Here is a 24,897-nt window from a genome sequence, read left to right as displayed (position 1 = left end):
GGTCTTTAGTCTCCTTGTACACAAGGGGGTCTTTAGTCTTCTTGTACAAGCGTGTGAGGACATATCTCAATAAGTGACTTCTTTTTTACTAGGGATTGGGTCTCCATTCCCCAGCTATAACTCCAAGTTGTTACCGGACATTATACTTTATTTGACGTTTTGATCAAAATTCATTTACTATTTTCTATTCCATGAGAGTTTGAACCGGCTACTTCATTCCATGGGATTTGTATTTGTTCATCTGATACTAGTGTTTTCAGTAATAGGAGTCGTAGCAGCAGGAGGTGAGGAGTGCAGACCGATGAGATGCTCCAGTCATGGTCCAGAAATTTGGTTCCCGTTTCAGCTCAAAGGCCGGCAGCCTGAGCACTGTGGCCTCCCTGGTTTACAAGTTTCTTGTCGCAGAGGAAAGGCTTTAATGGAGGTACACTATCTTGAAAACACATCCCTTTCAGGAATCCAGCTTTTAACTTCTCAAGAGGTACATGTCGTATACATCGGTTATCAATATCAAGACATAGAGTATAGGATTATTAGCACCACTCTAAAACTTGTTTCCACCTCAAGTTCATCGTCATTTTCCATAGCTCCTTTTCCCCCTGAAAGCAAGATCACTAGCTTTAATTCAAAAGCTACATGTGTCAGTTGTTCCTCAAGATATGCAACAGAGCTTTACCCGCCCCCCAAAATGGTCACTATGGTCGGCGGGCAAGATTTCCCAATTAACTGTTTTTCCAACTCCTTAAACGTTAGTGAACTATCCCTAACCTCCTGCACCATAGTTTTTACTTCTTCACTCCCGCCAGAGTATCTTGGACCAGTTTCCGAAGGATATGTGACCTCCTGGTCAATTCCGAATTGTACAAGATGTGAAGCCAATGGAAACTACTGTAAAGTGATCAAGTATATTAACTTTCTTAATAACACCGCACCACCTGATTACAGAACTACATGTGTAAGCAGAGGTAGATTCACTATAACTTTTGTTCTCGTAACAAACCCACTTGCTTTCACATAACTATGAGTTGAGCATTTATATAATATAATCTACTCTAATATATTGCAGCAGTTCCGCATCAGGATTCAGTCAAGCCTATTGCAGGTATAATCCCAGGTGTTGCTCTTGTTGTGCTTATCCTCATAGCTTTACTGTATTATGTAAACCGAGCACGCAGACAAAAGAAATATGATGATTTGAAAATCGAAATGTTTCTGGCGAATTACCAAGCCATGAAGCCGACACGATACTCCTACGCTGATATCAAGAAAATCACCAGCAACTTCAGTGAAAAATTAGGACAAGGAGGTTATGGATCCGTCTACAAAGGTCAAATTACAAGTGAAATTATTGTAGCAGTTAAGGTCCTAAATAGTGACCCAAACGCTGACGGGGAAGATTTCATCAATGAAGTGGGAACTATTGGACGGATCTATCATGTTAATGTGGTTCGCTTGGTGGGGTATTGTGCTGATGGCTGCAACCGAGCTCTTATATACGAGTTCCAACCTAATGATTCTCTAGAAAAGTTCAAATACTCTGGTCGAAATCACAACAATTTCCTAGGCTGGGAGAAGATGCAAGGAATCGCTCTAGGCATAGCTAGAGGAATTGAATATCTTCATCAAGGGTGTGCTCAACAGATCCTGCATTTTGACATCAAACCTAATAATATCCTCTTGGACAGTAACTATAATCCCAAAATTTCTGATTTTGGTTTAGCCAAGTTGTGTTCCAGGGACCAGAGTCTTGTGTCTATGACAATGGCCAGGGGGACCATTGGCTATATTGCACCTGAAGTATTTTCTAGAAATTTCGGAAAGGTGTCATCCAAATCAGATGTATATAGTTTTGGTATGTTATTGCTTGAAATGGTAGGATCAAGGAACAACACCGCGGTAAAAAACGACACTGAAACTTACTTTCCTGAATGGATTTATCATCATCTGGAGGAAGGTGGAGAAGTGGCAATCCAAATAGAAAAAGAAGAAGATTCAAATATAGCAAAAAAGCTAACAATTGTGGGACTATGGTGCATAGGGTGGCATCCGGTGGACAGACCATCAATGAAACGTGTTATCAATATGCTAGAAAGTCAAGAATGTCCGGCAATGCCCCCTAATCCTTTCGGAACATCAAGCGTTAGGTCCTTTGCAACTGATCTCGAAGCCATTTCTGATTCTGAGTGACACAAATTATATAGTCAAAAAACTACCTTCCTGTTTACCATGCCAGGCTATTTAGTTATACTTTTCGTACGAATGTTGTGTTCATGTATTGTCTTGTTTGATGTATGTTGCTGTAACTGTTACTTGTTTGTAGTAGAACTTAGAAGCTGTTTTCCGACAGTAATCACCAAAAAGATCAAACTCTGCAACTAAAATATACGAAAACCAGAACCATGCAAGTGTAGAACTATAAAGATCTGATTTGAATGTACATCAAAAAGACTCTTTCTGAACAGCAATCACCAAAAACACTCTTTCTGTTTACTGGAGAAAAAATTATTCTCCACAAAATTACTTGTTTGGTTTTCTGGCATTTTTTTAACCTCTGGCCGAAAGTCAAATAAATACAGGAAATTATTTTTTTGGTATTTGTATTGTATGTATCGTGAAAAGTAAAATATTTTTCAGAGCAGGGAAATTGTTTAAATATCGATTCTCTCTCAGATTTTCATAATATTTTTTAAATTAGTTATTATTTTTCAATAAATTGAGATTTGAGGAACCCGTTATAATCTTAGCCGCGCGCAACCAAACCAAACCAAACCAAACATACTCAGTATATCCCGCTTAGAGCAGGGTCTGAGGAGGGTAAGATGTACGCAGCCTTGCGCCTGCCTTTAAAGCAGAGAGGCTGTTTCCGTGAAGACCCCCGGCTTAGTGCACAATAAATAAATAATATAGTATAATATTAATATACCTTAGCCCATGGCCTTCTTCACATGGGACTTACCTAAACAGTTCCCGTTTGTCGATGATGGGTGACAATGATCTGAAACGGGGATATCAAACTGGATAAGAACTGCCACTATTTGCACACTTTTTTGAATTAACTTGATTTCTTCTTTTGTAATCCATCTATGTCGGTTCTGCTTCATCAAATCCTTCAACAAAACAACATCCTGATGATCCATTAGTACGCACTAAACCTTATCAAATCCTTCAACAAACCAATATCCGTGATAATCCATCCGTGTCGGTTCTCCTTTATCTACACTACCAAATCAACAACCGCCGCTAATCTAACGGAGCCTATTTCATTCCTGCCCCGACCCCATGTAATACCATTGTAGACTATGTTGACACGAATTCAGACACCCCCACCACAAGAATACGATTGCCACGTCAAAATCATTTGTAAACAACGTGAAACCTTGTCAAATCTGTCGACGAACCAACATCCGTGATGATTCATTGGTATGCACCGATTAACGTAGATGATTCTAAACTATGAACGTTGATCCCATGTATTCCAATTTCAAATTCAAATAAAATCTAATCAAATTTCATTACAAGAACTGCTCACCACACAGATCTTTGGTGTGATTAAGTTGGATGAAATTTGAAATGCTCGGAGAAGGAAACTCAAATAAATTTTAATCAAACCCATCCACTAATAAACAAAACATGTTATGATTTCATGGCGCGGGTGGGTCTTTTTAAAAGTATATACACTATGAGACAATCTCCTCGTTCAAGTATTAGAATATGACGATGCGTTCCTGGGCTGCAAACCTTTTTCGATATAGTCAAAACCCATATGGTTTTTGTTAATCTCTGCTCTGTAATGACAAACCCTCGTGGTTTAGATTAGAGTATGTACTTTGTATTATTTCATGTCGCCCAGATGCATTTCTATTAAACTAGGGGATCAAAGTAGGTAACGCATTCACATTCAAACTTTTTGACGGTTTAAAGGGAAGCAGCCAAGGACAAGGTATCAATGAATAAAAATATTCGCGAATCATTTGAATTTAAATCGTTAAATATCTCAATTTAATTTAATAATAATTAAAGAGAGCTTAAAATCAAATTATTCGAATAACTTAACGAGTCATAGTTTAAGCTTGAAATTACTCAGTTCTGCAACACTAACTTAACGAGTCATAATTTAAGTTTGACCAAAATTTAGGTCAAACTATTGGAATGGAAAGATAGTTCGGTCTAAATTTGGAACAAAATTCAGGCCAAAAACAGATTCCACTGTTGGAGATGGCCTAATACTCCCTTCGTCCCAAAATATTTGTCGCATTTGAGTTTGTGCCGGTCAAATTGACTAAAGTTTGACTGAAATTTATTAATATTTTATCAATTGACAAAATAAAAAAAAATATCACCGGAAATAACTTTTAATCTACATTAAAATGTAATTTTCAGTTTTTTAAAATAATGAGTCATTGACTTATAATCTTTGGTCAAAACTTAATCAATTTGACAAATAAAAATAAAAATGTGACAATTATTTTGGACGGAGGGAGTACTTCGGAACGTCAAGCATAACGTTGTTTAGAATTGATCTTGAAGTTATTCATGAATCCGAATGAGACAAATCATATATAAGAATCAAACAGCCTTCCTGTCTAACATGTCAATTGTTTAGTAATATTTTCTGTACGCATGTTAAGTTCATATAAAGTTTAACTCGATGTTTGTTACTGCTTGCCGCTTGGAGCTCTTAAATTGTGTGTAGTAGAATATGGTTGTAAGTTAGTGACCACTGACCGCGTAGGAGAAATTGAAATACCTGAAGAGGCTGCTGGCAAGTACGAGTGCGATGCGGATGTACGGTACGGAGTTATGAAAATTCGAAATTTCGAAGACAAAGATATGAGTGCGGGAATATGGGAAATGTTAAAATAACAACATTTAGTCAAATTTATGACTACTTTTTCAATTAAACTTATTTATACTAAGCATCCAACTAAATATTTTCAATATCCAGAAGTATATTTTTAAGTTTATTGTAATCATTCAGTGGCTCCGTGTTGATGGTATCTCTCGTTTGTAGTTTACGAGAGAGGCTACGGTGGTGGCCAAAGAGGATGACGGTGGCCGAGGTTCAACATTAAAATATTGTAATTTACGAAATTTTGAGGATAGCCGATTGAAAAAGATATAAGTGTACACATCATTGGATGCTAATTGGGCAATAATTGTACCTTAATTAAGAATAATTAAATATTCTTAATTAATGGTTTTTGTACCATTTATGGCGACCATGATTGGGGCATTTATGGCCCATAGAGGCATTTAAGTGCCATAATGTTGGCTCATTTATGTCTTTATTTTAATTTTTTCAAATTCGCTCACTTTCCTTCATTCGATTTTGTCTTATTTTCAGGATGGTTGAAAGAGATTTAAAGAATTTACTTATTAAGGTTGCTTCCAACAAGACGCGAACTTTGGTGTCCCAGACAATTGAGCTACAAAAATTGATCGAAAGGAATAAAGAAGACATCAGTTTTTAGTCTGTTTTGTTATCGATGTAATTTTTGTAGGGCACTCTTTTTCCCCCTTGAGTTTTTTTCCCACAGGGTTTTACTCTTGAGGGGTTTTAACTAGGGGTGGCAATCGTTTCGTTTCGTATACTTTCGTTTCGTGTATTTTCGTGTTTCGTGTACTCGAAGGTGAAACCCGTATCCGCCCGTTATTAATTTCGTGTACCTAATTTAAAACCCGTATCCGTTTCGAATCGTTTCGTGTATATTTCGTGTACTTTTCGTGTATATTATATATAAAAATATTAATATATTTTTTAATCAAAAAATGGATTTAATATATATTTTCTTTTATAAATTTATTAAATGTGAATGATATATATTATACTTGTATACAATTCTTTATAAATTTGTTAATGTATCTACAATATATATCCACACATACATATAAATATATGCTTTATACTCAATTATATATTTAATATATCATTACATATATATAATAAATATAATCTACAAATATTTCGTGTACTTTCGTGTATTTCGTGTACCCCAAATGAAAATCCATATCCGACACAAAATTTATCGTGTAATTTCGTGTTCGTGTACTTTCGTGTTTCGTGTATCGAAAATCAAAACCCGTATCCATTTTTTTCGTGTCGTTTCGTTTCGTGTTAGCGTGTTACGTGTCAAATTGCCAGGCCTAGTTTTAACGAGACCTTTTTTTGTGGGTTATCTCTTCTGACTTGAAAGGCTATGTTATCTAAGCTTCCAGAGTATTTACATACTTTCGGTTAGATGATATACCTTCTTGAATGAAGGAAACTCTGTCCATCCGGATTTTGTAATTTTCAATCTTGGTATAATACAACCGTCTTATGACAAAAAAAAAAAAAAAAAACTTATTTATACCAAGCATCCAACTAAATATATACTCTCTTTGTCTTTTATTAATTGACGCTTTAACTTTTGGCACACATTTTCAAGTGCTTTGATCGGGTAGTTAAAAATATTATTTTTGATTAATTTTTTTGTGAATTGAAATTATGATTATATATTTTTATTCAAAAAAAAGAAAATTTTAAAAAATAATATTTTTAACTACCCGATCAAAACACTTAAAAGTGTGTGTCAAAAATTAAAGCATCAAATAGTAAATAACAGAGGGAGGATGGTGTAATTTTTCAAACTTTTGCTTTTAAAGAGAAGATTTAAGAAATGATATCAAGTATTTAGCCGGGTGTAAGATTTTATATGTCAAATTCATAAAAATTGAGTCATTAATTTCAATTCATTTAGAATACTAGTAAAATTATTATTATAAACATATTATAATATTAATAATATAATTTTACTAGATATTTATATTTAACTAGTTTCAAAAGAGATGAAAATACTAAACATAAGATTGATTTTCATATTCCACTCTAATATCTTTGGGCATCAAAAACTCATCAAAGTTTCAAATTATATTTTCTAGACCAAATATCAAGTGTAAAATTAATTAGGTGAGTTTAAAATAACCAAATTAATGGGGGTGTTTGTTTCCGGCTTAAAAGCCGGGCTTCTGTTTTATAAGTTAGAAGCATTTATTCGTACCGTTTGTGTAAAAAATCGAGAGCACTTATAAAAAACTAGAAATGCTAACTTTTGTTTCAGAGCTTCTGTGTTTTTCCCAAACACTTTAGTCACTTATAAATCTTAATTTGCTTCTAAGTTCTACTCTTTTTTTAATTTTAAGCAAAAAGTATTTATTTTAAACCCATCCAAACGTTCTCAATATCATGATTCTGATCCCTCTATTAATAACAGTGCCTACACGAAGTCTTTCGAGAAGGGATCTCAAATAAAATCTTATCAAATCCCCGACCTCCTCTTATTCTTTTTGTTTTTTGTTTACATAAATTCATCTCATCTTTCCGCATCTTTAAAGTACCGCAAAGAAAAAAATGACCAAGTACACGTCTCACTTTTTATCGGTGCTTAATATTAAAACATATATTTTCCTATTATTTGTTACCTTTATTGTTCAATTCTAGTACAGAGTACAGACAGAATAAAAAATATCGGTTTAAAATAAAAGGTAAGGCATTCACATTCAACTTTTTTTATTTTAATAACGCATGACTCAGCTGACAAAAAAAATAATGCACGGGTCTTGTATTCGATTGGATATGGGTAAAGGGCGACGCTTACGATTATAAAGAATCACGAATGACATAATTTGTTATTTTTCCAGAGTTGTTGCAATTCATTTTTAATCTTGTTTATGTGTAACAGGATCTCAGGACTTGAATAGTGTAAAGTTTTAGCTAATAATAAATAAAACTATGAAAAAAATTTTATGACGATTTGTTGGCGCCGGGCATTGCGTTTTGCCATAGGGGCCTGAATATGTTAAGATGATCCTTTCCCGTGAGTAAAAGAAAATAAATCGCAGTATCTGTATTAGGGAGGAAAATGAAGTGTTGAAATATAATCATTCTCTCAAACACTTTTAAATTTTAGATTGATCTCTGTCAGTATGGTATCAGAGCTCTGGTCTGAAAGTCTCGGATTTGAGCTCCTGCCGCCCTTCAATATTCTCACACTTTAAAATGGACAAATAATAAGATTTCGCTTGGCTAAAATTGTTATATCTGAGCCATACCTGTCGAAAACTAATAAATTCATAAATTGATCCATGCTAATTCAGTCCAATTTTGTTTATTTACCTACTTGACTCTGTGATCTTCCATTTAATGATTCATAATTTTGTTCGTTATATATATAATATTATTTATTTAAATAATAAAGAATATTATTATTTACTGGTATCAAAGTATATAAGATTTTACAGTATTATAAATTTAAATATCCGAAAGGAATCAGATGGGGTCTCGATGAAATTGAATTTAGTTTTCAGAAAGAAAATAAATTTATTCAAAATAATATATCGCAGAGTAGTAGAGTCCCTTCTTTCATATCATCATTTTCGGTTATTTTTAGATTTTAGTACACATTGCAGGAGTGCTGGGCGTTGATGTTGTTTACTTTCTTTTGAGTTCCATGGATTGTATTTAGAAGCTTATGCTCCATGTGAAGAGGGTGCTGTAGAAAGTTCATATGTGATGTATTAAGGTCCCCGACTCCCCCGGACAGTTGAAAACCATGCAACCGGATTCTCATTCTGCTAATGTGATTTGTATCGCTCGCTGTACAAGAGATATATAGTCTTAAATATATCACATAGTACTATAGAAGACAAGAACTTGCTTGAATACTTACACATGCACCGAAGCTCATGTTCCTATGGCAGTTTTGGTGGTAAATCTACGAGCCAGATAAACTCGAATGGTTTATAAAATTAGAAAATAAATTTGAAGCGGAGATTTATTCCTCAGATTGCAGTGAATTAAGGAAAGATTGAGTTGAGCTGCTATTTATCTCTGCCGGATCTTCTTTTGTATATAAAAAAGGTTTAGGAGGCATTACCAAGTGTTCAACATGTCCTTCTAGCATCTCAATAACTTTGTTCATTGGAGGACGCTCACTGGGTTTCATTTGTATGCACCATAATGCTACTATTATCATCTTCTTCACCAACTTCAGTTCTTCCTCGGTAACATCTTCCATCTCAAGCTCTTTACCTTCGCTAAATTGGTTGTATACCCACGACGGGAAGTGAACCTGGCTAACATGATCCACAAATGGATTTGAATTTTTCCTTCGACCAGCCATTTCCATTAGCAACATTCCAAAACTATAAACATCTGCTTTGTATGAAATTCCACCAATATTTTTGTAAAACATTTCCGGAGCCATGTAGCCCATTGTACCTCTTGCTGCAGTAAGAGTCACAATGCTGTTGTCCGCGGCATATGATTTTGCAAGCCCGAAATCCGAAATAATTGGATTGAAATTCTTATCGAGGAGAATGTTGTGAGGTTTGATGTCAAAGTGCAAAATTTGCATGTCACAACCTCGATGTAAGTAGTCAATTCCACTTGCTACCTTGCAGGAAATATCATACATCTTTATCCAACTCAAGGAAGCAATTTCTTCTTCTGTTCCTTCCTTACAGTCACAGAAAATGTATTTCTCTAAAGATCCATTAGGCATGAACTCATACACTAGAGCACGTTTTGGACCTTCAAAACAAAAACCAAGGAGTTCCACTACATTGACATGATGAATCCTTCCACTTGTAGCAACTTCATTAATGAATTCTCTGCCAGTTGCCGTAGACTTGCCCAGCATCTTTACTGCCACAAAAAGTCCACTGCGAAGCTTTCCTTTATACACCGTGCCAAAACCTCCTTCACCCAGTTTCTCACTAAAATTATTGGTAATCTTCTTAATATCGGAGTAAGCATACCTTATAGGCATCAAGTTGTTTTGAGCTTGGAGAAAATCCTCAATGGTGTTATACATTGATAAATGCCTTCTTCTAGCTCTATAAGCCAACACAGCGACCAATAGTAGTAATCCTAAAAAGTATCTTACACCAAAATATATTCCTGCAATTTCATCAAATTTCACCAAAATCCATAGCATTCAAATACCAGTATAAAATTAACAATTTGAAATGACACCTTAATCATGTTATTTGAAATCCAAAATTTGAAATGAAATACATGGTTCCAAACATGAAATCCATTTCGGGTTTGTAACGCTTATTAGTACAATCTAAACTACATGGCCATGTACATTCGAACAACACAAGTTCTCCATGCTAAATAGTCAATTATTCCTATATCGAGCTTCTGATATACAAAGCGTATACTAATTGAAATTATGTCAAACAGGGAACATAAAATTAAGAAAAGAAGAAACGAAAGAGAGGTATCTTACCAACGGTCTTCTGATTTTTTCTGCCTGTTAGGCAAGAAGCAGAAGAACGATGTCAAAAGAAAAAAAACACGGACTACAGTGGTTTCATAAAGCAAAACTGTAATACTAATTAGTAAAAGAAAACAAAACAAAAACTGCAGTACTCACTTGTTAAGATGTCATGTATGTTTTTGCGGATGCCTGCAATAACATGTACATGTAATAATGAACTTAACAATTTGTCACTCTGGTAAGTGTTGAGAAATGGTTGTAACATCTCGATATGAAAAAAGTTAAGACATGGGTATAACGAAGGAGAATGAATGCTATATGCCCCTTATTTGAGAAAAAGGTTATTAATGAAATCAAATCTTAAAGCTAGATGTAATTGGCAGGGAATTTTTTTTACTCACATGAAGCTGTAAGATTGTATGAGCTTGGATGAAGGACATTGCAGTGTGAGTTGAAGTCTTTGCAAGCCCAACGACGAAGATCTGGATTTAAAGCATCGCATGCCTCTTTTCCTGAGTAAGTCGCATCACACTTCAAGCAGTAAAAGTAACTCCAGGGGATTTCAAATCCATAAACCATTGCATCGTGAACTAGAGATTTATTTGACAAGAAAATTCGTCTAAAAGGCGACCGGAGTGAGACCCAAGCTACGTTGCTAATCCTGCAATTGACCTTCACTTCTGGTATAGCTAAAAATCCAACCACCTTATAAGCATAAGAGTATATATATTTCTTCCCAAACACTGAAAGAGAATAAGATGAATTTGGTGAAGTAACGTTGATGTATTGAGTAGAATTTACTGGAAAAGGACATTCTATCATTGCAATAGGCTGATTAAGGCCACTCAAGTGGAACAATGTTTCGGTATAGAGACTTCGATCCTCGATGTTTCTACTCACACCTCTGTAAGCGTATTGCTGCAAGTCTTCTTCTGCCAATGAATGAAGCGGACTAGAAGAGAGATTATTCTTTTCGAGGCCTGGATCAACGATCCTAATTGAACGGTAGTCATAATTGATACTTTCAACATAATACCAGAGCTTATTAGCTGGTGGCAGATACAAGACAGTCTGATTGTTGAGGCACAAAAGCTCCTGGGTGAAAGCTTTGCATTTCTGATGATCACCTCTGAGTTTGAAAGGACAGCTTATATTATGAATATTGCCGCAAGATGAAGGAGACGCAGCAGCGGCTTCGCGACATAGGAATGTAAAGATGAATATGAAGACTGAAGAGTGTTTTGTGGAGATTGGAGATAGAGATGGCAAGCTCTTTCTTCCCATAGTGTTCTGCTCTCAAGGATATGCAGTTTGGTGCAGAGCAAAATATTGCATCTCTGAGCATAATCTTCTAAATTCTAAATCTTCATGAAATTAAGTCTAGTCAAAAAGTTATGCAGTATGATTGTGGTCTGTATTGTTATTAAAATTATATATATAATTATTATGTCTTTTTCTTTTTCTCATCCACTCGGGAACCTGGACAGATAATTTGGAATTTTTTGACTTCCTTTGCAACAGGAAACTGTGTCTATACTCTGTGTTTCCCAAGTTATATATCCACCCCAAGTTAGTGCACCGCAAAGACATGAAACTTTACTTAGCAGAAAAGAAAAGAAAATAATACTTTGTTCAGCGTTATGATTACAAATCTTTAAGTATAATTAACCTTGGGAAAGTTGGAACTGTCTAATTCATTCCATGGGTGTGCGACTAGTTGTTCATCTGATACTAGTATTTGTAATAAGAGGAGTTGTCGCAGCCGCTGCAGTTGACGAGTGCAGGCCTATGAGATGCTCCAAATATGGCCCAGAAATTCGGTTCCCCTTTCAGCTCAAAGGCCGGCAGCCTGAGCACTGTGGCCTCCCCGGCTTTCAAGTTTCTTGTCGCAGAGGCAAGGTTTTAATGGAGTTCCAATACTTAAAAAACACATCTCTCTCAGGAATCCAGCTCCTCACTAGTCAAGAGGTAGAACTCCTATTTATTGATTACACAAGGCAAAGCACATCATACGGTATTAATTACAGCAAACTAAGACTTGTTTCGACCCTAGATCCATTGTCATCTGCAATAACTCCTCCTCCCATGGATATCTACGTCTTATACGAGGACACCACATGTGTCACCTGTTCCTTAAGAACTGGATCTGAAATTTACCCGCCCACTAAAATGGTCACTTCTCTTAGTGGAGAAGAAATTCCAGTCAAATGTTTTTGGGACTCCTATATGAACATTAGTGAACCATCTATGACCTCCTGCACCATACTTTTTAGATCTACTATCCCGCCAGATTATACTGATGCTAGGCCTCCCATTGGAATCGTGACTAATTGGGAAGCTCCAGATTGTAAGAAATGCGAAGCCAAGGGGAAGGCCTGTAAGCTTTTAAAGAATGTCAGCAACAGTACCAGACCAACTGATTACACTACTACATGTTTTTCCAGAGGTATGTTCGTTATAAATTTTTGGTATCATAATTACCTACCTGCTCTCACATAAGTAGGAGTTAAGCATGTAAATAATGTACCCTACTCTATTATTTTTCAGTTCAGCATCATGATTCAATCAAGCCAGTACAAGTTGAAATCCCAGGTGCTACTCTTGTCATGATTGGTCTCATAGTTTTACTGTATTATTCAATCAGATCACATAGACAAAAGAAATATGATGAATTGAAAATCGAGCTGTTTCTAGCGAATTACCGAGCCATGAAGCCGACAAGATACTCCTATGCTGATATCAAGAAAATCACTAGTAATTTTAGTCATGAATTAGGACAAGGAGGTTTCGGATCAGTCTACAAAGGTCAAATTACCAGTGACATTATTGTAGCGGTTAAGGTCCTAAATAGCGATCCAAAAGCTAATGGGGAAGATTTCATCAATGAAGTGGGAACTATTGGACGAATCTATCATGTTAACGTGGTTCGTTTGGTGGGGTATTGTGCTGATGGCTGCAACCGAGCTCTTGTCTACGAGTTCCAGCCTAATAATTCTCTAGAAAAGTTCAAATACTCTGGTAAAAATCACAGCAACAATTTCCTAGGCTGGGAGAAGATGCAAGGAATCGCTCTAGGCATAGCTAAAGGAATTGAATATCTTCATCATGGGTGCGCTCAGCAGATCCTGCATTTTGACATCAAACCTAATAATATCCTGTTGGACTGTGATTTTAATCCCAAAATTTCTGATTTTGGTTTGGCCAAGTTGTGTTCCAGGGACCAGAGCCTTGTGTCTATGACTATGGCTAGGGGGACCATTGGCTACATCGCCCCAGAAGTATTTTCTAGAAATTTTGGAAAGGTGTCATCGAAATCAGATGTTTATAGCTTTGGAATGTTATTGCTTGAAATGGTAGGGGCAAGGAACAACAATACAGGTGAAAACATAACTGACACATACTTTCCCGAATGGATTTATCATCATTTAGAGGACGGTGGAGAAATAGCAATCGAAATAGAGAAAGAAGAAGATTCAAACATAGCAAAAAAACTTACAATTGTGGGACTATGGTGCATAGGGTGGCATCCGGTGGACAGACCATCAATGAAACGTGTTATCAATATGCTAGAAAGTCAAGAATGTCCGGCAATGCCCCCTAATCCCTTTGGAACATCAAGCGTAAGGTCATTTGCAACTGATCTAGAAGCCATTTCTGAGTCTGAGTGATATATTATAGTCAGAACTACATTCCTGTCTAACATGCCAGATTATTTAGTTATACTTTCCGTATGAATGTTAATATGTTATGTTCATGTAGACTGTAGTGTTTTATTTGAAGTATGTTGCTGTATGGAGCTCTTAATTTGTTTGTAGTAGAACTTAGAAGCTGTTATTGGACAGCATTTACTAAAAAGATCAAATCTGCTAGTAATATGCTAAAACCAAAACCGTGCAAGTGTTGTAACAGAACTATGAAGATCTGATTTGAATGTACAATATGCTGGAGAAGAAATCAATTTCCTCAAAATTTGGTTTTCTGGCATTTTTCTAGCTTCTGGCCAAAAGTCAAGTAAACACTGGAAAATTTTCTTTAGTATTTTTATGTTTTCTAAAAAGTAAAATATATTCTGGGGAAATTTAAAAAATGTTATCAATTCTCTCCCAGCCGCTCATAAGTATTTTCGTGATAGTCAAATTATGAAAACATATTAACAGATTAAACTTTGGAAAATATATTTTTCAAAATCTAGTTATCTTTCGACAAACAGAGAATCGAAGAACCTGTCCCTTCTGATCTTGGATGCGAACAAATATGGACATGGGAAGGAATTGAAATGCTCGGAGGAGGAAACCAAATAAATTCAAATTTGATTCTATTATAATTATTAAAATTTTAATTTAAATGAAAATCGTTCAAAATAATTTTAGATACATAATAAATTTAACATACCAACAATGATATCATGTTTTAATTAAAATTATTGAAAAAATTATAAATCGGTGGAAGAATAAAATATTTACGACTTTGCACAAATTATAAGTGGGTACTTTAAGGAAATGGGAATGAAGCAGATGTGAACATCTCACAGCGGCTCATTAGTAGGGTTTTTTTTTTTTTTTTTTTTTTTTTTTTCAAGATAAGCGGCTCATTAGTTATATCAGAATTACTCTTTCGATCCAATTTAATTGTCACCTTTGATTTTGTGCCGAGTTTAACTAAAATTTATAAATAATTTATTAATTTAAAAAATAAAAAAAAATATCACCAGAAATAATTTTTAATTTATTTTAAAATGTAATTTTCAGTTTTTTAAAATAATGAAAGAGTGGCTTATAATCTTTGGTCAAAAGTTAGTCAATTTGATCAACAAAAATAGAAATGTGACAACTAAAATGGGACGGAGGGAGTAATTAATATAATACATGAAATTTACAGTGATCTATCCTAATTATAAATTCTATTTGTTTTTTTAACCTTTTTTCTGATAAATATTGGTTTTGATCAATTTTTAGTGCTTCAATCAACACTCTCGTCTCGTCTCATCTAATCTTTTTTTTTGAAACAATTATGATTTTTACTTGATCTAAATAAAATTTGTAATTATTTAATCAAAATTAATCACTGTAGAATAAAGAAGAAAATATATAAAACAATCGCATGCAACCTTTTTAACGGGTTTTAAAAAATTATAACTAAGATTAGTGTTGATCAAAAAGCATTACAATGCGTTCAGACTTCAGCCCCATTTCTTTGACCTAACTCGTGTTGAAAAGAAATATACAAAAGTTCCCTTTTGTTTATTTTAACATGCTCGGCTCTTCCCCTGGATTGGCATTGGAAATAGATACTTTTCCGTCAATAAAAAAATATCCACGTGACTATTATATATGCTTAATTTGATACTTTTCCGCGTGTTGCTTTTCTTTTTAATATTTATTTATTTCTGTCTTCACCCTTAATTACTGGTTGATTGAGAATTTTTCAAATATATTCGATTGGTTTGCTAGAATTTTAGGTACCTAACACGTGACTACTATTGCTTTTAAACTCAAACGGAACCTGACAAATATAAAATAAATTAAATTTCCGTCCAAATCGCGTGTCAAGTATTTAAATATTTTTTTTTGAAACCAAGTATTTAAATAATTAAATCTCAGTTTCATACTCTCGACTCTCGTCACAGAAAATCCACAAACTCACAGTTTTGCGAAGAAAATAACCACTGGACCAATCAACCCGTGGGCCCAATTGGATCTTTTAATATTGATATGGTGAAATTTAGGTGCTGCTCATCTGTTGTTTTTATATATGGGCCTGACTAGGTATTTGATAAGCTGCCTTGTCCAAGGCCCAAGTAACGAAAAATCAAATAAATTGCAGTTTTTTTTTTGTCAGGAAATAAATTGCAGTATTTTGTTTTAGGGAAAATCATGATTCTAATTTCTAAACATCTGTTTGGCCTATTGGATAAAGTAGTAGTATAGTTTGGGCGTATGTTTTTAGATATTTCGTTATAGTACTTTTTTTTTTTGAACTTATATGTGATTTATTTGTGTAATAAATTCTACATAATCCGTTATCTTTAAATGATTCAATCATCCTCGTATTATATCATTTATTTATCAAAATATAGATAAATTATTACTATATAACATAATTATAAGTTGTTTTCTGTAATGAAAGTATTAATATATATATATAAATAAATTTAGTAAAAACCTTGGTCAAGTATAATTCACTTAAAAAGAATATTTATTTTTCTTTCAATCTCGATAAAGTTTCGCTATGAAACGGTCTTTCATATCCTCTCAATTATTTGGGCCAGACATGTAGCCCAAACCCAAAAGGTGGAATGAAATGTTCAGGCGTATAGCCATTGTGTATTTGGGTTTCATTGTTTCACAAACTTTGCAGTTTGCAGTTGAGTAATCTAATGTTCCAATGAACTCCGTTAAATTTTTAGTTCCCTGGAAAATAATGTATCTGCTACATTGAATTATTGTGCTGATCTTCCAAAACAAGGAATTATTTCTCAGCTTCAAAGTTAATTCTAGGAAAAATGAGTTGAGTTGTTTGACTCAGCTTGATCCTCCTGCAGAGGATAAAGAAAAGGCTTAGGAGGCACTGTCAAGTTCTCACTGTCTCCTTCCAGCATTTCAATAACTTTGTTCATTGAAGGGCGCTCACTTGGCTTCATTTGTATACACCATAATGCTACTATTATCATCTTCTTTACCAACTTCCTTTCGTCCTCGGTAACATCTTCCATCTCGAGCTCTTTTCCTTCGCTGAATTGGTCGTATACCCATGAAAGAAAGTGACTCTGGCTGACATGATCCATAGACGGATTTAAATTTTTTCTCTGTCCCGTCATTTCCATGAGCAGCATTCCAAAACTATAAACATCGGCTTTGTATGAAATTCCACCAATATTTTTGTAAAACATCTCCGGAGCCATGTACCCCATTGTTCCTCTCGCTGCAGTGAGAGTTACAATGCTATCATTTGTGGCAAATAGTTTTGCTAGCCCAAAGTCGGAGATAGCTGGATTGAAATTTTTATCAAGAAGAATGTTGTGAGGCTTGATGTCGAAGTGCAAAATTTGCATGTCACAACCTCGATGTAAGTAGTCAATTCCAGTTGCCACCTTGTATGAAATTTCATACTTCGTCTCCCAGCTCAGAGAAACCATTTCTTCTTCTGTTCCTTCTTTACAGAAAAGGTATTTCTCTAACGATCCATTAGGCATGAACTCATAAATTAGAGCACGTTTTGGACCTTCAAAACAAAAGCCGACGAGTTCCACCACATTGACATGATGAATCCTACCACTTGCAGCGACTTCATTAATGAATTCTTTCCCGGTAGCCTTATAGTTGCCCAATATCTTCACTGCTACAAGAAGACCACTGCGAAGCTTTCCTTTATATACAGTCCCAAAACCTCCTTCACCTAGTTTTTCTTTAAAATTATTGGTAATCCTCTTAATGTCTGAGTACGTATACCTTATAGGCATCAAGTTGTTTTGAGCTTGAAGAAAATCCTCAATGGTGTCATACATTGATAAATGTCTTCTCCTAGCGCTATAAGCCACCAAGGCTAGTAAAAAGGGTAGTCCTAAAGAAAATCTTGCAGCAAATATTATTCCTGCAATTTTACCTGATATTTTGGAAGAAGGAAAAAGAAAATTTATCTTAGATACACAAAAGATGAATTAGCAATAAAGAGTGCAAAGTGGAGTCTGTATCTTTCTAGTACCATTCATGTTTCACTTTCTTTGACCTAATAGATTATTAGAAACTGGATTTTGAGCACAAATTTTTTGGACTGTCCAATATACAAGATAAATTCTGTTTGATGTGTAATTCCTGATAAGAACTTGATATAACAGACACCATGTTACATGTAGCTAAAAAGGAATATCAGATAGCAAAAAATGAAAGAGAAAGTATCTTACTAATCCTTCTCTGAATGTCTGCACCTGTTATGCAACAAACAGAGAAACAAAGTCAGCAAGAATGATGATATTTCTTCCCAGCTAAAGTTAAATGTGCCAAAAACTGCAATACTCACGTTCAAAATACTCAACGATTCCATGCCAGTTTTCGCGCAAGCCTGCATTTTCAAACAAATCTCAGCTAGTATGTATTACCTCTTGAAACTTTATGTATTGGTATGTATTAAACATTACTCGATTCTCCATCCTAATCGATTTTCTTTGTAAATCTCATTATAGAATATTTATCTTTCTCATTCTTTTTCCTCCCTAATTAAACAGACATAAGACTGACTCAAAAGACCACTAAAAAGAGAAGACTTAAATGTTTGATAAGGCCAAAATTTTCACTTACACGAAATTGAAAAATGGTATGAACTTGGATTACTGAGGTCGCACTGCCTATAGGATTCGCAATTCCAAAGATGATGGTCCAATGCAGTAGTATCACAGTAGTCACCCACCCCACACTTTAAGCAGTAGAAGTAACGCCAAGAAAGATCAAATCCATAAACCATGGCATCATGAATGTCAGAAATACGAGAGGAAACGTTACTTAAAGACGACTGGTTTGAGACCCAAATCATGTTGTTAATTCTACAATTATCCTCTAGTTCAACTATATCTATGGATCCAACTACTAAATAAGCATAAGAATAAACATAAAACTTTTCCAACACAGAGGAAGAATAAAAAGAAGAATTCTGGTAAGAAATATTGATGTATCGGGCAGAAATTACAGGATACGGACATTCTATCATTGTAATGGGCTGATTCAATTCCCCTAAAACTGTCCTGTAGAAAAGTGATATCATCAAGTCACCCTCTGAGATAAAATGAGACGGAAGAGATGAATAATTATTCTTTTGAAGGCCTGGATCAACAATCCTAATCGAAAGATCCTGATAATTGATACCCTCAACATAATAGTATATATCCGGAATTAAATATACAATGGTACGATTATTGATGCAGGACAGCTCATAGCTGAAAGAAGCATCACATTTCTGATCATCACCTTTCAGTGTAAAAGGACAGCTTATGTTTAAGATATTACCGCAGGATGGAGAGGCAGCTTCGCAACCAGATGAGCTTAAAACAGATAACACTGTAAAGATGAATACTGTTACTGGGAGTTTTGTGGATATTGGGATCATAGAGTGCAAGCTGCTGCTCCCCATATTCTTCTTCATAGCTTAATATGCAGTTTGGCACAAAGAAAAATTATAGTACAGATCCGTCTTTCTTTACTCAGATACAAATCTTTGAAAATATATTTTTCAACTGGAAAATTAATTAACGCAAGCCAAGTCAACAAGTTTTTATGCTGTCTGGTTGTAAGTTTTAGTCAAAACAAAGAAAAATTCAGTGGAGTATATTGATTGTCTTCTTTGAAAAAGAGTTCTGGTCAAATTCATGACTTCATTATTGAACCAAGTTATCACACGACTAAATAATTTGTACCATAAGTTGGATCTATTGAATGTCGATATGTTCTGAAAATTTCAATTAGCTAATCCATATTATCCATGGGTTTCCAGGTTATAGTTGATCTTCTCGTGATTATGCTAGTGCTTACAATAAGAGGAGTTGAAGCAGCAAAAGCAGAAGATTCTGATACAGAGGAGTGCTGGAACAAAAGATGCTCCCATCGCGGCCCAGATATCCGGTTCCCATTTTGGCTCAAAGACCGGCAGCCTGCGCACTGTGGCTATCCTGGTTTCGGAGTTTCTTGTCACAGAGGTCAAACTCTACTGGAGTTCCAATACCTTGCAAACACATCTCTCGATGAAACACAGCTCTTTCTTTCGAAAAATATATCCGTCCAATCGATCAACTACTCATCTCAAGAGATAGTGTTTGTTAGTCACCAGCTAACTAACAATCTTAAACTTGTTAACCTGTCAAATTCATCCCTGTTTGCACCTACTCACTTTGAAAACATACGTCCTTCTAGGTACGCAGAACAAATAGCAGGAGGTCATTATATATACTCAACTGCTACTTTTGTCAGTTGTTCCTCAAGAATCAAAGATAATTATGCTTTCTATGGATTGCTCCCTGGAATGCTTACATCCGTCAGTGGGCAAACTTTCCCAGTCTACTCTTTGGGGGATGTAAGACGCAGGTTATTTCTACCATCCGTAACCTCCTGCACCAAGGTGTTTGATTCTACTCTCACATATGAACTTCTTGAGGCATACAATAGCTTTGTCATGAAATGGTCAACTCCAAATTGTGGGAAATGTGAAGCCAGGGGGCAGTACTGTAAGCTGATGAAGAATAGTAACAACCAAACAGCTGGTCTCAGTACTATATGCTTCTCCAGAGGTATGTTTATATTAACTCTAATAGACTTTAGGCATTGGGATGCATGCTAACAATCTTTGCAATCATTATAATCCTTATTGTTTCTATTACAGGTCGACGACATAGGGATTCAGTTGAGCCTATTACAAGTAAAATTGCAGGTGCTATTATTCTAGTGCTTGTCCTCGTAGTATTACTGTATTATCTAATTAGAACATATAGACAAAGAAAATATGATGAACTGAAAATCGAAATGTTTCTGGCGGATTACCAAGCCATGAAACCGACAAGATACTCATATGTTGATATTAAGAAAATCACTGGTAATTTTCGTGATAAATTAGGACAAGGAGGTTATGGGTCAGTCTACAAAGGTCAGATCACCAGTGAAATTTTTGTAGCAGTTAAGGTCCTAAATAGCGACCCAAAAGCTAATGGGGAAGATTTTATTAATGAAGTGGGAACTATAGGGCGGATTTATCATGTTAATGTTGTTCGTTTGGTGGGGTACTGCGCTGATGGCTGCAATCGAGCTCTAGTTTACGAGTTTCAACCTAATAATTCTCTAGAAAAGTTCACATACAGTGGAAAAACTCATCAGAACAATTTCCTCGGCTGGGAGAAGATGGAAGAAATCGCTCTAGGCATAGCTAAAGGAATTGATTATCTTCACCAGGGGTGTGCTCAGCAGATCCTGCACTTTGATATCAAACCTCATAATATCCTATTGGACCATAATTTTAATCCCAAAATATCTGATTTTGGGTTGGCCAAGTTGTGTTCCAAGGACCAGAGCATTGTGTCGATGACTATGGCTAGGGGGACCATTGGCTATATTGCACCAGAAGTGTTTTCTAGGAATTTCGGGAAGGTGTCATCCAAATCAGATGTTTACAGTTTTGGAATGTTATTGCTTGAGATGGTGGGAGCAAGGAACAACAACTCAGTAGAAAACAGCAGTGAAACATACTTCCCGGAATGGATATTTCATCATTTGGAGGAAGGTGGAGAAGTAGCAATTCAAATAGAGAAAGAAGAAGATTCAAAAATAGCAAAAAAATTAACAATTGTGGGATTATGGTGCATAGGGTGGCATCCAGTGGACAGACCTTCGATGAAGCATGTTGTTCATCTGCTAGAAAGCAAAGAATGTCCGTCGATGCCACCTAACCCGTTCGGAAAATCAAGTGTCAGGTCCTTTACAGAAGATCTAGAAGTTATTTCTGAATCCAACTGATAAATTGATTGCTACTGTGTCTGTGACCTGTATATTGAAAACCTCTTTATTGCTGGCAAGAATCGTTCAGCATCATAAAGGGATTTTCCGTCAATAAGATTGTTTTTATATCACACTATTTAATGATTTAGGTTGCTGTACTATTAAATAACAGTCTTAAGAATTTTTGACATGCATGTTTAGGAATAGAAATTCATTATTACCTTTAGTAGTACTAGTTTCTTAATCCTTATATCAAATAAAAGTTCAGATTGTAATAAGGTTCAGCTTACGAGTATTCACAGTACACAAGTAACAACTTGCAACTGCAGGCTATTTTCTCATCAAATATTAAGGTGACGCTAAAAGAAATGATCATTACAACTCTGTTGAGACTAACCTGGAATCTGGATATCAAAATTGGCACACTGAATGCTTACAGATGTCAACTCAACAGACAAGGTTGGCTCTGCATTCCCTTTGGCGATGCACCACCTTTTGTAACCTAAGAAACACGAAACCAATCTGGACTTAATTGGAAAAAGGAAGGCAGAGTTACAAGTGCGACTAGCAGTTGTCACTCCATTTTAGAGACTTACTATGCTGGTATTACGAGAAGTATGAATGACATAACATATATATCTCATCATAAACGTTCCCATCTTTGCCATACTTGACCAATAATTTAACAAGAAGTCATCAGATACCATACATCATGTTCACGCAATAACATTTAGCAGAAATTAATATGTCAAAGAAAGCTATAGAGGGTATTTGGTTGCCTCGCTTCTCAGCATAAACTTGCATGTAAAAGGGAGACAACCACCAAAAACTTTGCCTCTTTTCAGGTCGTAGCTTTGAACTTCCTTATCAAGGCAACCACATCGTTCCCGAATCGAGCATATGCCTCGTGTTTATCTTCCTTATGCCAGGCACGCTCAGTCTCTAATTGCCGATGAAGGTCTCCGAGTTCTTGGTTCTTCGCATTCAGCTTCTCTTCAAAGAGTTTAGCTGCAGCATCCTTTTCTAACTGGGCAGCATCAAGTCCAGCTTTCATGGCAGTGAGCTCAGTTCTCAAAGCAGCTATGACATCATCCTCTCCCAACCGGCTCTTAAGATCTTTAACCTCTTTCTTAGCACTCTGTACTTTCTTCTCCATATCGTCAAGCTCGGCCTCGACTTTGCTGAGACTCTTTTTTGATGTCTCGATCTCCTCACCCGCATTTTGGGACTGAACCACAAAGTGTGATCTAACGCAAGCAGACTTTATAAGCAAACTCTGAGCCTCTTTGGAAGGAGGATATTCCAATTTGAGTTTCTTATGTCGAGATCCCTCCACAACCGTACCATCAGAAGAATTAGCAGAGCATCCCCGATGTCCAGTCAATGCTGTTTAAACAAACAACAGTAAAAAAAACCTAAACAAACTTCCAACAGGAAACATAGCAACAACATATTCTGTTCGCTGGCTGAAATCATCAGCAACGAAGAGTGCAACTTTGGCATTTCAACTTTCAAGTCACAACAATCTATATATAATGAAAGCTTGACATATTCGAGCAAACACAAATGTAAAAAAGTGTAACGCTTGAGCAAACCATCATGCGCGAGTAATTAGAAAAAATACCATGCTCGAGTAAATTAAGTTTAGGATCCAACTTCTTTCTGCTATATATTTTTCATGCACAAAGGACTCGGTCCAATTGAAAATTTCTATCAAGTGTGATGAAAGATCCCACATGCCAGTAATGCAATAATATGAAGATCATGACAACATTTTACTTTAAGAAAATAGGAATTTCCGGCCTTTGATTGGCTATTTCCATTGCTTTCATCTTTTTTATAACCAGTTGTTTTCATTATAAGTTTTAATTTAATACACAATGAAAAGACAGGATTTGTGCTGAAGTTAATTATGTATGCAAGCAGGTACAATCAACCCATCAAAGAAATTACACCACTCATACTAATGGAAATAAATGCGTACTATTTCCAAATATATTAAAAATACAAAATTACTAATTCAACAAGGGTAAAGTAGACTCAGAATCGTATTATTTCCAAATATATATAAGAAAGTAAAATTACTATTTCAACAAGAAAAAAAATCACACATTTGCAAAGATAACAATATCACCAACAAAACAAACCTGCTGCATTAGTAGGCTCCTCATATTCATCAGGAGTAATTTCGCCAAACTCATCTGACTCTGATTCTGATTCATCACTACTCGAATATCGGATCATTCTCTTCTTTCTCCCCGAAACCTTAAGAGACCTTTTTCCCGGACTCTCCTTCTTATACTTCATTCTTCTATGGTAAAACCACATCCGTACTTGGCTCTCTAATAACCCCAATTTCGCCGCAAGTTGATCCATCTCAGCCGGAGTCAAATACTTTTTGGCTATTCAAACCATTAACCATAATGCACCCATTATAATTTATAAACCCTAAAAATCACAAATACACGTTATAATACAACATGCAGAAAAGAAACGAACCAGTAAAGGCTTTCTCCAAGGCTTCCAGTTGAGAAGGAGTTTTCATATGACGTTCGCGCTTGGACCTGTTGAAACCCGCGTCTTGTTGACTACTATTAATAATGATCACTGCTTCTGGATCGCTATCCATGGATGAATTCATCGATTTAACTACTACTAGCAAGATGATGATGATGAAACGTTGATGAATTAATGTTTTATACAGGGTTTGGGTAGCTTAAGATTTTTACAATCCCATGCCCCCTTTATTTAGGGGATTAATTTTGCATAATATTGTTTGCCTTATTTTAATTTTTTTTATTTAATTTTATTATCTTGAATTATATCAAGATGGTTTATAATAATTAAAGATAATATAAGTTAATTATATCAAGTGAATCAACTGACTTATCTTTATTATTTCAAAAAAAAAACTGACGTATTTTTATATGATTTATAATAATTATTAAGATTTAAAATAAATATTTATAATATTTAATAAGAGTCTTTACTTATTATGAACAGTATAAATATTTTATTAGAAATTATTTAAAATTTAAAATTATAACTATTGAATAAAAAACATGAAAATATAATATAATAAACATAAATATAATATAATAAATATAAATTAACTTTAAAGATCATATTTAGAATTAAAATTATATTATTTAGCAATATCATCT

The 24,897-nt window shown here is 35.1% G+C and overlaps 6 protein-coding genes across 8 annotated transcripts; 3 read left to right on the top strand and 3 right to left on the bottom strand.

Annotated features, from left to right (window-relative positions):
* The first annotated feature begins 10 nt into the window (after positions 1 to 10).
* LOC108206212 (rust resistance kinase Lr10) lies at positions 11 to 2,256 on the top strand. 2 transcript variants are annotated; one of them, XM_017376436.2, is made up of 2 exons: positions 11 to 965; positions 1,070 to 2,256. In XM_017376436.2, the coding sequence occupies exons 1-2, from the start codon at positions 221 to 223 to the stop codon at positions 2,185 to 2,187; spliced, it is 1,863 nt and encodes a 620-aa protein (XP_017231925.1). In that variant the 5' UTR covers positions 11 to 220; the 3' UTR covers positions 2,188 to 2,256. The 2 variants fall into 2 exon arrangements, with proteins under 2 accessions (XP_017231925.1, XP_017231924.1); XM_017376435.2 differs by having other exon boundaries at positions 14 to 965; positions 1,067 to 2,256.
* Positions 2,257 to 8,651: 6,395 nt separating this feature from the next.
* On the bottom strand, positions 8,652 to 12,069 carry LOC108206210 (rust resistance kinase Lr10). Of its 2 annotated transcripts, XM_017376433.2 has the most exons (5): positions 11,935 to 12,069; positions 10,667 to 11,629; positions 10,422 to 10,454; positions 10,275 to 10,298; positions 8,652 to 9,940 (listed from the first exon to the last, which is right to left on the bottom strand). In XM_017376433.2, the coding sequence occupies exons 2-5, from the start codon at positions 11,547 to 11,549 to the stop codon at positions 8,814 to 8,816; spliced, it is 2,067 nt and encodes a 688-aa protein (XP_017231922.2). In that variant the 5' UTR covers positions 11,550 to 11,629; positions 11,935 to 12,069; the 3' UTR covers positions 8,652 to 8,813. The 2 variants fall into 2 exon arrangements, with proteins under 2 accessions (XP_017231922.2, XP_063944324.1); XM_064088254.1 differs by lacking the exon at positions 10,275 to 10,298.
* On the top strand, positions 11,967 to 14,047 carry LOC108206211 (rust resistance kinase Lr10). The gene is made up of 2 exons (XM_017376434.2): positions 11,967 to 12,711; positions 12,813 to 14,047. Exons 1-2 carry the CDS (start codon positions 11,967 to 11,969, stop codon positions 13,931 to 13,933), a joined length of 1,866 nt encoding a protein of 621 aa, XP_017231923.1. The 3' UTR covers positions 13,934 to 14,047.
* Positions 14,048 to 16,650: 2,603 nt separating this feature from the next.
* On the bottom strand, positions 16,651 to 19,507 carry LOC108207953 (rust resistance kinase Lr10). Its single transcript, XM_017378409.2, has 4 exons — positions 18,560 to 19,507; positions 18,282 to 18,323; positions 18,166 to 18,189; positions 16,651 to 17,867 (listed from the first exon to the last, which is right to left on the bottom strand). Exons 1-4 carry the CDS (start codon positions 19,395 to 19,397, stop codon positions 16,759 to 16,761), a joined length of 2,013 nt encoding a protein of 670 aa, XP_017233898.1. The 5' UTR covers positions 19,398 to 19,507; the 3' UTR covers positions 16,651 to 16,758.
* An 85-nt stretch (positions 19,508 to 19,592) lies between these two features.
* LOC108207957 (rust resistance kinase Lr10) lies at positions 19,593 to 21,921 on the top strand. Its single transcript, XM_017378418.2, has 2 exons — positions 19,593 to 20,535; positions 20,628 to 21,921. Exons 1-2 carry the CDS (start codon positions 19,734 to 19,736, stop codon positions 21,749 to 21,751), a joined length of 1,926 nt encoding a protein of 641 aa, XP_017233907.1. The 5' UTR covers positions 19,593 to 19,733; the 3' UTR covers positions 21,752 to 21,921.
* Positions 21,922 to 22,381: 460 nt separating this feature from the next.
* On the bottom strand, positions 22,382 to 24,453 carry LOC108207783 (uncharacterized). The gene is made up of 3 exons (XM_017378212.2): positions 24,233 to 24,453; positions 23,881 to 24,135; positions 22,382 to 23,119 (listed from the first exon to the last, which is right to left on the bottom strand). Exons 1-3 carry the CDS (start codon positions 24,372 to 24,374, stop codon positions 22,575 to 22,577), a joined length of 942 nt encoding a protein of 313 aa, XP_017233701.1. The 5' UTR covers positions 24,375 to 24,453; the 3' UTR covers positions 22,382 to 22,574.
* Positions 24,454 to 24,897: the final 444 nt, after the last annotated feature.

This window comes from Daucus carota, chromosome 2, assembly GCF_001625215.2.
Source record: "Daucus carota subsp. sativus chromosome 2, DH1 v3.0, whole genome shotgun sequence".
Classification (NCBI taxonomy): domain Eukaryota; kingdom Viridiplantae; phylum Streptophyta; class Magnoliopsida; order Apiales; family Apiaceae; genus Daucus; species Daucus carota.
Note: the sequence above shows the minus strand (reverse complement) of the source record. Positions and strands in the feature narration are given on the sequence as shown.